Below are 15,331 nucleotides of genomic sequence, written 5' to 3' on the forward strand. Positions count from 1 at the left end.
GGAATGCTTGTTTTATATCTAACCTTGAGAAGAGATTGGCTTTTCTTAAGTTTGGTAATATCTGGTCTATGGTTGGCAAAGGGTGGTTCTCTCGGAGTATTGCTGTATTAGCTTTCCTCATATCTACACATAATCTAATCTCTCCATTTGGTTTCAGCACTGGGACCATTGGTGAGATCCATTTCGATGGTTCGTCCACTTGCTCAATTATGTCGGAGTCAATGAGTTCTTGTATTTTTTCGTTCACTTTTTGTTCTAGTGGAATTGGGATGCGTCGGTATGGTTGTGCAACTGGTTTGATGGAATCATCTATAGGTATAGTCACCAACACATTCTTCATTTTTGGAAAAACCGAAGGAGCTGATATGGCATCGACTCCGATGCCAATTTTTAAGACTCCTAGCGATTTTGCTGTATCTCTGCCTAACAAGTTCTTTGAACCATTCATCACAACGTAAAAAGTAGCTGTTTTTCTTATGTCATTCACTTTGATATCAGAATCGAACTCGGTTGTCATAACGACCCATTACGAATGTTCCTATTGAAAAAATATCAGCACACTTGCTCAACCCCTGCTCTGTAGTACTGAAATAACTTTTTGGATGACATTGTTCCTGAAAAATGGAAAATTAAATTGAGTATTGCATCTTTATCTGTTCTATAAGATAAAAGTATAATCTATCCTTTATTAACTGGTGGCCACATCGTACCGAGGTTCGTACGCTCCACTTCTGGCCACCAAGTGGCTACAAGTCGCGAATCGGTATTTTTCGTGACCCAGTTGTGGCCAGCACAATATCATATAGTAAGAATTTGAAATTTTCAAGTTTTTATTCGAAATAGGGCAGAATATGATGCATTTAATAACATAAAACATTTTCTTCAAGTAACGCAAAAGCAAGCGCAAAAGTATAACTGAAGAAAATCAATGGAGACTTACCTTGTGTTTCTTAATCGCACTTATAAGCGTCCACCTAGTACAACGTCTTTTCAAGAACTAAACAGCTGAAAAGCGAGCTCACCAATTGGTCAAGGGATAATCAAGAAGGGAATAGAAGGCAAATTTTATTGACTAAATCAAATAGAAAACGTTTCAGTTCAGAAAATGATTTTGAGTGGCCACAAATGGTACGATGACCGCAATCGGTGCCTTTACCCTATTGCGATTCAGGGTTCGGGTATGATTAGTAAATGCGGGTGACTTTGACCATTTATAGCGATTTTTGCCAGAGAAACAATTCGAGGTATGAAGAGAACGCTTTATTTCTTCATCGTTCTCAAGAATTTCTACATCTTCAGTCGTCTCATCTTTTCAGACTCTGTCATGTTCACTGGGAATGAAATCATCGTCAGAGTCCAAGTTACTTCCATCACTACCAATTTCTCCCGCCATTACAGCACTCCTTCAAAATTCTTATCACTAAATTTTATCCTTTTAGACGGGCCACATTCCGCGTTATCAGCCATTTCAAATTTTATATATAATATATATATATATATATATATATATATTCTTTTGAAAAAGAGTTTTACAAACTTTTACAATCTAAAAAACAATGAAGCGGGTGTAAAGAAATGGCAACAAGAGACATATCCTAAAAACCTGTTCATCGTTCCAGATCTCAGTGTAATCAGAGGAAAAATGTCAACGGGGTACCATACATATCTTCGTATGATACATGAAAAAACAGAGATAAAAACCTCAGAAAATACAGTATAATCATTACGTTTATTATTCTTATTTATTTATCACACAATGTCTTATTTATCTAACTACAATTTGGCATAGTCTTCGGGAGATGAACTTATAGCATTTAAAAAAATAAATGATTTAATGGGAACTTGCGAAAAACCATCTTGCCCCTTACCATGGGGTGAAATGGGGTAAGCTAATTATTATCACAATAAATACAAATTTGAATTTCTTCGGTGTTATCATCATCCACACCAGCACAAGCATTGTGAGCCCAACGTCCACAAAGCTGGCAGCCTGCCCAACCTTCGGATGATTTCAGAAAAGTATGATTTTCATCCTTACAATAGAGACAAATTGCATCTTCATCATCATTATTTTTTGTTTCGGCTGCAACTGTAGTCTTTTGTTTGTTCTTAGCGCCCTGGGTGTGATCTCAACCAGGCCGAAACAGCATGGTCATAATATGTACTTAGTGGCCTCATAAATGCAACATCTGCTGGCTGCATTTTATGTGTGCAGTGAGGTGGAAAGCAAAGAATTATAATTCCATTTTTAAGTGCCAGATCAATTACTTCCAAATTTTGAGTGTGACTTACATGCCCATCCAGAAGCAGCAACACATGATTAGTACGAGTAGCTCCAGAGATTCTGATGAACTTTTTGAACCAAGTCAAAAATACAGGGGTTGGCATAAGTCAGGCAACGCTCTCGAAATTTCGACATATGTCCGGCAACGCTCATAAGTCTGGCAACGCTGTCGAAAAAAATCTGAGCACTTACAGTAACCCTTTTTCGAATACCTTTTGTATTATTTTTTAATAAATATATTTTGACGCTGCATTTATTTATCTTAATGCAAATTGGTTGCCTGACTTATGCTGACCCCTGTATTTCAGTAGTTATCCAGCCTCGAGCATTGCAAACACCTTCAGTACCTGGTGGGGCGTGATCTAACAATTCTGGTTTCATTCGTTGTCTCGGGAAAATCATCAGTGCAGGCATTTATTTATTTATTTATTTATTTATTTATTTAGAAATAATACATCCAACAGACCGAAGTCCAATTACAGGTGTGTACAAAAAATTTTTTATCCCGAACTTAATACGCACATTAATTACAAACCAAAATAACATAATCTAAATCTAAATACAATCAAAAACTAATTCTGCAGAACACTCGACACTGAGCGAATAAACATTGGCAAAGACAAAAAAAATATATCAACATCACTGAGGCTATTATAACTATGAATAAACAAACGAGAAGTAACAAAGGTCTATATTTTCTATCCCATAAAAACTCTCAACTTCTTTGTGTGTAACCGGTTTCGTCATGAAACGACATCATCAGACACAACACTGAAAAGAACAGACAAATATCAGACATGCACAACAATCAAAAAACATCAGCTTCCTAACCTACAGTACAATATTTCGTCAAAAAAATTTTTCCTCAAAAAGTCTCCAACCATAAGGTTTACAAAAATGTGTTCTCCCAGAAGAGAGAAATCAACGCTGGTACAAAAAATATATCGACATCGGATGACACTTGACATTCGGTCCCGCTCTATGATTACTTTTTTTCTTCTTTTTTCTTCTTTCCGGACCAACATTATGTCCACCTCACACAATTGTCAAACTGGAGGCGCCCTCTGTCGGTCTCCGCTCACATCCGCTAAAGCAGTTCACAAATTCGGTGCCTCAATTGAGAGTTGGGTTTTTGATGTATTGAATTCAAGTGTTCTAAGAACTCCTGTAACACATCCAAGCTGCCATTCCACAAGCACAGGATGTCATCCACATACCTGTAGTAGTATACGACATGTTCCCTGAAAAGGCAACTTTTGGAAATTTTGGTCTTCTCCATGTGGTCCATTACAAGCTCAGCCGACAAGGGGGACACTGGACATCCCATGGACAGGCCATCCTCCTGAGCATAACAATCTCCATCGAACACAAAGAAATTCTGTCGTAGACAACATTCAAAAAGTCTATAATATTGTATGACTTCTATGTCACTCAAATTACTGTCAATAAGATGTTGTTTAATTATTTCCAAGGCTTCACCTACTGGAGTATTTGTGAACAAATTCACCACATCAAACGACACTAACACCGCCCCAGATGGAATTTTTATATTCTTGATTTTATTAGCTAGCTCTACACTATTTTTAATCGAGTATTCTGGAGTAAATCCTGTAATCTGTCTAAAATGCCCAGCCAACCACTCTGCAAGCTTGTGTGTAGGAGAACCAGTGTAGTTCTGCGATCTTGACGCAAAACGAGGAACATGAAAGAGTACTGAGGAAAGTAGAAGCGGTGAATCAATCCGGTTATTAAGTAATTTATATATGAACACTAAATCATTAATCTCGCGTACCTTTCTGAGTGAACTGAATCCAAACTCATCCAACACAGAATTATAATTATAATTTCGGGCTGGATAAAAGCCATGCTTTTTCAGAAAGGTGAACTTAAGAAATTTCCTCTGCACTCCCTCAATACAAGCTATGTACTTTGCCTGACAAGGATTCCACACTGAACTACAATAATTCAACTTACTTCTAACCCGTGAGCAATAAACAGAAGAAATTGCCTCTAAGGATGAAAACTCTCTACAATTACGAATGACAAAACCTAAAGTTTTCATGGCGCTAGCTGTTATGCTCTCTATATGCACAGAGAATGTCAATTTTTGATCGAAAGTAACCCCCAAGTCTTTGAATTCACTAACCTTAGTTAAAAGTTGGTTATTTACTTTATAATCAAAGACTATTAGTGACGCCTTCCTTGCAAATGACATGGTTTTGCACTTGTCAATGTTCAAAAGTCCATTATCAACACACAATTTATGCAATCTATTGAGATCACTCTGCAGTAGAAGGCAGTCAAGGAAGTTCTTTATCCTTCTGTATAATTTGAGATCATCAGCAAACAGGAGTTTCTTGGAAAAAATAATATCTGAGATGTCGTTTATAAATAAAAGAAACAACAGTGGTCCCAAATTCGAACCCCGTGGAACTCCAGAGGTGGCTGTAAACAAGAACGATCTCACACCCTCATATTCAACAAATTGCACACGATCACACAAATAAGACTCCAAGAGAGCGATTATGTCAACCGAAATTCCGAAATGGGAGAGCTTTCTCAGAAGTTGTCTATGTGGCACACGATCAAAGGCCTTGCTGAAGTCCGTATATACAACATCAACCTGATCTCGATCATTGAGTGACTCGGAAACATATTGGGTGAAAATACACAGATTCGATGGAGTACTGCGAGATCGGACAAATCCATGTTGATATCCCGACAATGACGTTCGAACATGGTTATAAATGATATCGGACAGAATTATCTCAATGAGTTTTGAAAAAACAGATATCAGGGCAATCGGTCTATAGTTTGCCACATCCGAGTGCTTTCCCGATTTTAAGACTGGAGAAATACGCGACACCTTCCAAATATCCTGGAATGTTCCCGACCGTATCATTAAATTATATACATATTATACACAATGGGCGCACGAAAAGTTCAATATGTAATTTGACAAGTATTGCCGGAACACCATCTGGTCACAATGTATATTTATTTTTAAGTTTTATGGATGCAGATAGAACCATGTCATGAGTTATTTCATTGAGGGTCAGAAGACGGCCGGTATCTGATATAGTCTCAGTCCGGTAACAGTAATTCGACAATGAAGCATCGCTGGTATATACGCTTTTAAAATTTATCGCAAATGCATTGACGATTGCCTCAGGAGTTGACAAAGTTTCATCACCAAACTCCATTCGACCAGGTATCCGGGACCTGTTTCTCTTAGAATTCACATAAGTCCAAAAATTACGGGGATCACTTTTTAGATTAGTTTCAGACCTCTGTATATATTCTCTATAGGAGGACTGTATAGTACTCTTGACTGAACGCCTCAAACATTTTAAACGTCCAAGATAAAATAGTAATTTATGTTTTCTATACATTTTCAAATAATGATTTTTAATTCTGATTTTTTGAATCGAGTCTTTAGAATACCATACCGGAAACTTACGAGAGCAGCAGCTCTTTAAGGGAACACATTTCAATATAACATTCTGAATAACATTGTTGAAAATAGTACTAGCATCATTAACATTTTTAACATTACCCATGTGTCGATGTCAATCAATTTCACCAAGAAGCAAACAAAATTTGTGGGAATCCATTTTTTTAAAGTCATAACGTTTCACACGAGAAGAAAAATTCTCTATAATAGATAGAAAAGGTGAAACGCGCACAATAAAGCCTAGTTCTCAGAGCTTCGTAGTGTCGCCAGCGACAGTTCTCCAGCCAATCAGAGCATGTAAACAAAACTTCCCCTGACCCCTTCCTTTTCATTTCTGGCTGTCGAGAAGTGTCGCGACACGCCCCTTTTGTAGTTGAAATATTCCAACTACACCTCGAATTTCTGCGACAATCACAAGTAAATATAACCTATCTGTCAGCCCCAAAAACACGTTGTTTTTGATTTTAGATATTCTTTTCAGTATTTTTTAATCATGGTATATTTTCCATCTAAGTTCAGGTAAATATATGAAACACCAATGATAATTATCACGGAAAAAGAAAATATTCTTTCATTTCATATTTATTGTTTATTTCAGAATGGAGTTTTTCTACAAGTATACAGCTTTATATTCGTGGCGAAAGGCGAAATAAAATAAGGAGAAGAAGGTGGATTCACTAGACCACTGCGGCAGATAGGTATTTAACTTCCTAATTAACCATGGGAGTTCATTGCTATATACTCCATGAATATTCATTTGGCCAATCCGTAATAGATATATGAAAAGTAAGCCAATTTCACGTTTTGAAATGAGAAATATGTCAAGATTTCCTGAATTAAATTCCAATTTTCTTTCAGTGAATACAAAAAGTGCCTATTTCATTGAAATTCCCAAAACAAATCAAAAAGTAGCTGAACGTTACTCCCACAAAATAAACAAGATTGGAGGTTTTGATCCATATGCCATTTGAGCAAGAGATATACGAGGTTACAGTCCTGATGATGTTGTGGTTTTTCTAGTTTTCACAACCAGTTTTTAAACACATCAGCAAATGAAAGCATTTAAGCGCTTATCAGCCGACAAATGCTTGCATTATATCTGGGTTTTGCTGTTTGAAACAAAATATTCTGTGAGAAGTTTTTCACAAAAGGGTCAGTACAGATGAATAGGTGTACATGTAAAGAAGGGAATAATGACCATTTTATGATAAAATGCTGCTATGAGGATTGTGAAATATATTGGATCCGATCCATGCGGAAAGTGTTGGGCTGACCATTGTTCCTGACCATTCGTTCAGCAGCGCTTGTACAAGCAATTTACACATGGATCGAATAGTTTTTTAAAATGTATATACATAATATGATGTAATGTGGTTGTATTAAATAATCTCGAATAGATGCACTGTTCTATACAAAAGGTATATTTACTATAAATATAAAACAGAAACAATATGAAAATATAATTGGTTCAAAAATAGGAACAGTATAAAATTATATCCAGTAAAAAAATATACAGCATAAATATAATGAGGATAGAATATAACCCATATATTTGAATAGCTCTTTCAATAGCATCCAATAATTTTATTCGTCTCTTGTCTCGAGTCATTTGAGTAAAACTTCTTATCTTATACTTTCTCTATTTCTTCGGCCAAAATATGCAAGAGGATGGCATAATTCTTCATTTCCTCCCAAAATACTGCTTGACTTGCCCAAGTTATTGAATACTTTCATGGCCTCTGTACTAATGTAAATTTTACACAATTTAACCACAATTTTAGTTCGAACACCATGTTTACTTCGGACATTATGGTGTGAGCAACTGGAAAATTCATTTTTGAAAAGATATATGTAATGTAAATTCAAAATAGAATAGAATTTTTCAATCGTATTTGACAATCAGCTGTTTATGACAGCGGAGAACACAACACGTCATGTGAGAATGTAGGAAGGAGTGGGGATTGTCGCTGGCGACACTACGAAGCTCTGAGAACTAGGCTTAAGACCCGGATGATGTAGATCAATCGGCACCAGTGGATCATCATCGAGTTGTACTTCACAGGTGGCTTCCGAACTTACGACAACCAAATCAAGCAATCTATTATTATGGTTTTTGACTCTATTGCACTGATTCATATGTGATCATTCAACGTTGTTTTTCGTTGCGTAGAGTATGGACATTTCTCACACCTATGATTTTTCAAGTTCAAGTGCACTGCTTCCACGTGGTCTCTAAGGGTGCATTTCCGTTTTGCGATATACTCACACGAATCGCACTTGAATTGTTTGAGCTGCAAATGCACGGAGCTTATGTGCATTTTCAAGCTGTTTTTGACGCATGTTTTATAATCGCACATAGCGCACTGGTCTTTTTTTAGATTCATATGAACATTTTCAATATGAACCTTCAAGTAACCTCTTCGTTTCGCGGCATAATCGCATAGGAGACACTGGTTTTCCCTCGAATTCAAATGTGAATTTTTAGGGAAGAATTCTCTACAGTAGTGAAATCACATTTACGCTCCTTCAATTTCAGTTGCTCATCAACGTTGGCTGAATCACTATACTGCCTCATCAAAATTTTCGTTGATTGGCCATCGAAATTAATATTGTTCTCGTCTGCTTCTCTTTTAGTGATTCGCTTGTAGATGTCTTCCTCTTCGATTTTTATTTCACATTCTTCATTAGAATACTGTTCATCGTAATCGGACTTTTCCAGACCCCCAGTACTGAAAAAAAAAAACAAACGGTTTTAATTATATTGAGTACCTATAATAAGTCAAAATACCCAGCAGCGTGTATCACAAGAGTTTAGTTGCCCGATTAAACAATTTATAATGGCTTCGGTTTCCAAAATGAAAAAAAAAAAACGAACTCGTCCCTAACTTGCAGAACCGCGGCATCTGGTCCCTTATGAATATATTTAAAGACATAGTTAACTGCTCCAACTGATGCTGATGATTACTTCAACATTATTGTGACATTTATACTTTATCCATTCATTCATTCATTGCTGTATCCCGTTACCGGGAATAAATCTACAAAAAGAAGAAAAAAAAAATTGCAAACAGACTTGTAATTTCTTAGGGCTAGTTACGACTGTGTGCCCTCCTGTGACTGAAGAGACCCAACCGTGACCTGCAGATCCTTCCACAATCAGGGCATGGATAGTCACCAACCAGATCTGGCCGCCTTATACTCAAGTAGGGATTGTACGGGACTACGTCCCTATTATCCACCTGGTATGAAATATTATTTCTCATCAATGTCGCAGTACGACCATCATACCCCCTTCTGTACATCGGCGTACCCTGATTTATCAATGTTTTTTCCGAAAAATGATTTAGGATAGCGCTTGGAGCAAACTCCATCTTCCATACAGGGTGAATTTGGATAACCATCGCCGCAAGGTCCATGAATCATCGAGGTCAAAATTATATCGTAAAGGCGAGTATTTTCGCAAGGTAGCTCAGCATCTATATGCTTGTCCACATCTTGGGTTCCCGTAGTTTATCCTCATCCGCCAAAGTAAGCAAGCATTGTAAATGAGGTAATCCGCGTATGCTATAAGTGTTCGGAAAATTTTATTTATTAGGACGTCCACGAAAAGTTCTCCTCTTCAAATCAAAAAACTTGCGCTATCAAAGCCGGTCTATCTTGCGCGTTCAAAAGTTTACTTCCTAAATTATCGGTAATTTCGCGCCAATGTGGATTGCAGGTGAAAGTTACGAATAACGATGGTCTTCCGAATTTAGCTACGATTGCCATTGCATCTTGGTAGTTCTGTTGCATAAATCTTGGACTTCCGGCAAAATAACAACTTTTCCAACGTAGCTATCCGCGCGTAGATTTACCTGGTGAGTGCGCAAATAATGCAACCTATCACCTTCCAATTCCACGTATTTGTCAACGATGTACTGTTGCGTTAGTCGACCACGAAGAATAATCAGATGGAATTGATTGAAGCGACTCATTAAAGGATTCAAACTCTCTTTTCGTGATCCGTTTTCTACCACACGATCTAAACATATCTGTTGACCAACCTAATTCTCCGTGGGGAAAAAGTAATGGATAGCAGAGGGCATCCTCTATGTGTGTTAATTTTGGAATAATGGAATTTCTTACAATGTAGACTCTCTCGTAGACATCGAGTGAATGTCTGTTAAGTGAATACTGAATAGCATAGAGCAAGAAGGAAAAGAGTGCCGACTCAGTGGTAAAATAAATTAAGCGTGATTGAAGCGCCCTCATCGGCAGTAGATCTTAACTAACTTGTTACGAAAATCGACACCAGGGGGCGTATTGCTCTTTTTGAAAAAGTCACTGCATTTGGTGAATTTGATCATGTTGAATTAGTACTCAGCTGACTATTATTGTCTAAATTTGGAAAATTCAATCTTCACCAAGCACCAGATGATTTCAAACCTCCTTCGATTTGAATGCAGTGTAAAAATTCAAAAATCCGGTAGAGCTAAAGGTAGAAGTCTTGATTTAGCCTAATTTTTTAGGCTGAAATGGTTCTCATAAATCCCACCATTTTTATTAAAAAATTAATTCGAATGAATAACTGAGTTGACTGCATTATCCCATTCTGACATTGTACTTGGAGGTCGAAAAAAGTGCTTGTTCGTTTTGACCCCGTGTAATTCTTGTTCGAACAATTTGGGATGCAGCGTGAAAACTGAAATTTTAATGATGCCATACTGGTCGATTATGACAATAGGTGCTATTAGATTTTTTATATAAATGATCGCCATAGTCCAAAATACTGTCTACGATGACTGAATTCTAATTCCATTTATTGTACGCTAAAAAAACAACAGCAATCGAGTGGTTTCTTGAGATCGCGCTGTAGAGTTCATTATCCTGATTTCAAGTGCTTCTCACGATGGAAAAATTATGAGATATATGTAGGGTAGACCGGGGTCGAAAGTAACAAGTTGAGTTCTAATTGGAGTTACTAGAAGACTAAAGCAATAAATGAAAAACTTTTTCTAGAGAATTATCGTATACATATATTTGGCTTGATAAAAATGTAACATTTTTTCCTGATTATATTATAGAACTGAAAATATTAATGAAAAACTAAATGTGTTCAAAGTGTTACAACAGCCCCCAGACCAGCAACGATTGTAACACTAGGTGGGGTCGATTGTAACAGTGTACAGCGTGGTAATATGTTAGCTTGAATCAGTCTGAATCATCACAATGGGGGCAAATATACATGCTATCTTGATTTGTGCATTCTTCATGTGACCATTTCTTACAATCCATGCTGTTGGGGTGGTATCTCAATTGTACCTCAAGCTCTAAGAGTTCTGGGTTGGTGAAAACTTAGGGACTCGTGGATTGAGATTGATAATGCGGATCACTTGTTAATGAACGTTTATTTCCTAATCTAACAAACTATATATAGTCAAATTGTACAATGACGTCAAGACCACATAATCGAAATCGACTTACATTTTGCATATTCAGTACATTTTTCTTTACTTGCAAAATTGCTGCAGTTGGATTTAGGAATGTTAGATATTAAAACAAACTATTGGAATCCTTTGTCTCACCTGGCCTACTTACACAGGAAATAACAATTATGAAAGAGAGAATGATCTGAATAATTTCAAATGGAAATATTTGGTTGAATTGAGTTTATGAATTTTTGATATATCTAATTTTGGATATTTGTTGTACGTTTCGTACATATTCCCGGCGGCCATGGTGGTTGGGGTCTTGATGTCTTTGCTGGTGGTTGTCATCCCTGGAGCTGGCTGCCTGGTCTGGAGTCATTGTATATTGGCTGCAGCTCGATCTCCTCAGGATGAACTGGTCTATTGCTCGCGTGTGCATCAGTCGGTGCTTGTTGTTGTTTCCTGTATTTTAAAAAGTAAACAATAAGTAAAACAATGACAATGATTATTACGATGTTCGTGCTGGTTTTTATCGCTGAATGCAAGTGATATTGTTTCCAACGGTAGTAGTACCAGTGACCTTGACCTAGCAGGTTAGGGATTTCTCGAACTCTGTTTGCGACAAACATTTTCCACTTTCCAGCGTCAGCGTTTATCCATGATATTACAACTTGAGAGTCGGACCAGGTGAATATTTTTGAATTTTTGTGATTCAGGGCCGTAATGCAGCGTTTGATGAGTTGGGCTAGAAGAAGGTCTGCGCAGAGTTCTAACTGCGGGATTGTCTTTGTATTTTTTAGTGGTGATACTTTTGATTTGGAAGCGGGGAGTCCCACGTGGGTGTTCCCGTTTGTGTCTGTTGTTTTTATGTATACTACATCGCCATATGCTTTCAGGGATGCATCTGAGAATCCATGAATTTTCAAGGGTTGACCTTGCCGTAGGTGAATCCAGCGTTGAACTTGAATTTCTTCTAGTTTTGGAAGCTCGTTTCTGAAGTTTTTCCAGGTGTTCCTGATGTGCTCTGGTGGTGCTTCATCCCAAGATGTGTTGGTTTTCCATATTTCTTGCATTAACAGTTTCGCCTGAATAATGACTGGAGATAATAATCCAAGAGGATCGAAGATTGTGGCGATTTCTGATAAGATTGTTCTTTTTGTTAACCGATGTTCGGAGTTTCGTTTTATTAGGTACTGAATATTATCTTCTCTGGGAGTCCATGTTATACCGAGCGTCTTGGTTGGTCCATTTTTGTCATCCAGCGTGACGGTGGATTTGCTTTCGGTCAGTACGTTATATTTCTACTTTCTTATATTGAATCCTCCCTTTTTGAGTAGGACAGTTACTTCCTTTTGTATATGTCGTGCTTCTTCAATAGTGTCTGCGCCACTCAGAAGATCGTCCACGTAGAAATCCCGTAGCACTATTTCAGCCGCAAGGGGGTGGTTTTTCTTTTCATCTATAACTAGTTGTCTCATTGTTCTTATGGCCAGGTAAGCTGCTGGTGCTGTACCGTAGGTTACAGTGGTTAATTCGTAGGTTTGAATTGGCTCATCTTTGGTGTTACTCCAGAGTATAGAGTGTAATGGCTGGTTTTCTCTGTCCAATTTCACCTGCCTATACATTTTCTTGATGTCAGCTGTTACGGCTATTTTGTGCTTTCGCCATCTTATCAGAATATCTATGAGATCTTGCTGTAGTTTAGGTCCTGTGTGAAGAATGTCGTTTAGGCTGAGTCCGGTACTTGTCTTTGCGCTTGCATCGAATACGACTATTAGCTTTGTCGTATCACGTTCTTCTTTCAATACAGATTGATGTGGAATATAATATACCTCTTCGCTGAATTATTTGAGCTAGCAATTTTCATATGACCTAGCGCAATGTATTCCTGCATGAATTCTTTATACATAGTGCTGAGCTTTTTATTTTTATCCAGCTTGTTTTCCAATTGAAATAGTCGTGCCAGTGTCCTCTGCTTTGATTCTCCTAGCTGAGTTGTACTTTTCTTGAATGGAAGTTTCACAGTATAACCGTACTCGTCCCGTCGAAAGGTGTTGGAGTAAAATTCTTCGACGAAAGTATCGCCGTTTGTTGTTTCCTCGGAATTTTCTGCTTCTTCGATGTTCCAGAATTTTGTGAGTTGTGAATTCTCACTCAAATTCGTGATCAAGCTTGCTACATGAAGTTGTGGACTCGATGATGTGGTTTCGCTAATAATCCATCCGAAGTGAGTGTTTCTTATTATGAGATTAGTAATGTCGTTCATTGTGAGTAGTATAATTGGATGTCTTTGGCTATATTCCAGGGGTGCGTTATGTATTCTCCCATCTACTCTGAGTAAGCCTTCGTGATCTATATATGGGTTAAGACTTTTCAGGTGGCTGGACTTCTTCACCTTTCTTGTTTTGATGATCAGCTCAATGTCATTTTGAAAATATGGCTGCTGTGTGAGCTTGAGAACGGCTTTTTCACTCTCCTGCAGTTCCTCTGCTTCCAGAGATGCGCTGGATCTGCGATTTTCTGGTTTCAGGAGTCCCCTGCAGTACTCCATAATATTTAGCAATTTTTGATGAATTTCGTCAAACTCGTTCAAAGTTGTCCCATTCTTCATCCAATTGTGCCATCTTCCTGTCGCAGTTTTCTTCGTTTTTTCTCGATGGTGAATCTTTTTTGATATTGGTGTGAGCCCTTTTTATGGTTTCGGCCGTTTTGAGTTGCTCGGCGATGAGGTTTTCCATTTTTTTTATCTTTGTGCTGCTGGCTGGTGGATTCAGTGGCTGGATATTATGTGGGTGGTTTATTTCTTGTGGATCGTGGATACACTGGGTGTTTCCCTGGTGGTTGAGTCGAAGGGTTATACGTCCGTTGACTGCTCCTTGATGTTGGTCCAGTGGATGTATTCCAAAGTCCCTGGTGGTTGAGTCAAGGGGGTGTAAGTCCGTAGACTGATTCTTGATGTGGGTTCAGTGGATGTATTCCAAAGTCCCTTGTGGTTGAGTCCGTTGACTGCTTCTTGATGTGGGTTCAGTGGATGTATTCCAAAGTCCCTGGTGGTTGAGTCCGTTGACTGCTTCTTGATTGGACCATCTCGGACAAAATGTTCTTGGTAGCGAAGCCTTGGAAATACGAACATTGGTGGAACAAAATTACCAACAGCATTCATTGCACAAGAAACAGTGACCAAGCTACCCCTTTCAGCCGAAGTCAAAGCTCCAACTTGTCTTGTTCCCCGTTTGGTTACAATTCTATTAGGCTTTTGCACCGTTGTAATGCCTGTCTTATCAATATTATAGATGTCCTTGGCTTCAAATTTGTGTCGATCCATTACTTTCTGCAGATTATCGAAGAATAAATTCACGTTGGTTTTGTTGAAACTTGTGGCACGAGATAGACTAGTCGGTTGTGCACTTCTTAGGGATAGCCTTGGGTGCCTCTTCATAAATCGGCTGAACCAGTCTTCAGTAGCCATCTGGATATCTTCCCACTGAGGTGGAATTGACAGTTGATATTTTTTTGCCAATTCATATGAGAACCTCCTCATTTCCTTCGGTGAAAAGCCGTAGTAGATATTGGCTGCCTCAATTATATAGTCTTCGATTATTTGCTCTTGATCTTCTGTAAAAACCTTGTTCCAGGCTCTATATCCGATATTTACCGAAGAATTTGTTCCTCCTTGTTGTTATTTCCTTTTTCTTCTTATTGAATCTGAACAAGTATACCTGGCATAAACCATATTTTTTCGAAGCAGCACGTATTGATAAATTTCCATTATTAATTTCCTCGTATGCTTGCTCATATATAGATATATCTTTGGTGCCTCTATCTGTTTTTCTAGTTTTCGTACGAGACATTCTGGAATAAGAAAACTTGTTCAAAAATAAGAATATAGTGAATTTCATTGACCGGGGTCGGTTGTAACATGTTACAACAAAATCGTTGTGTTACTTTCGCCCCCTGTTACTTTCGACCTCGGTCTACCCTACAGAATCATTCATTATGCTATTATCAGGTTGATGTGTCAATTGAATTTCATCAATATATGAAGTCTCAGATTGACTTTTGGACATTAGAACATCTGGAATACCAATTTAGAAATAAAAATTGAACATCTGAAGCTTAAATATAATTACAAACTTTTTTACGAAATCAGTTATAGAGAATAATCAAAATGGAACCTACCTTTTA

General features: G+C 37.8%; 1 protein-coding gene across 1 annotated transcript; it reads right to left on the reverse strand.

The window, feature by feature from the left end:
• Window positions 1–7,870: 7,870 nt before the first annotated feature.
• Window positions 7,871–11,494, reverse strand: LOC123322377 (zinc finger protein 64-like). Its single transcript, XM_044910322.1, has 3 exons — window positions 11,430–11,494; window positions 8,239–8,467; window positions 7,871–8,188 (listed from the first exon to the last, which is right to left on the reverse strand). The coding sequence occupies exons 1-3, from the start codon at window positions 11,492–11,494 to the stop codon at window positions 7,871–7,873; spliced, it is 612 nt and encodes a 203-aa protein (XP_044766257.1).
• Between the last annotated feature and the right edge of the window lie 3,837 nt (window positions 11,495–15,331).

The sequence above is a fragment of the Coccinella septempunctata genome, chromosome X, assembly GCF_907165205.1.
Source record: "Coccinella septempunctata chromosome X, icCocSept1.1, whole genome shotgun sequence".
NCBI classification, from domain to species: Eukaryota; Metazoa; Arthropoda; class Insecta; order Coleoptera; family Coccinellidae; genus Coccinella; species Coccinella septempunctata.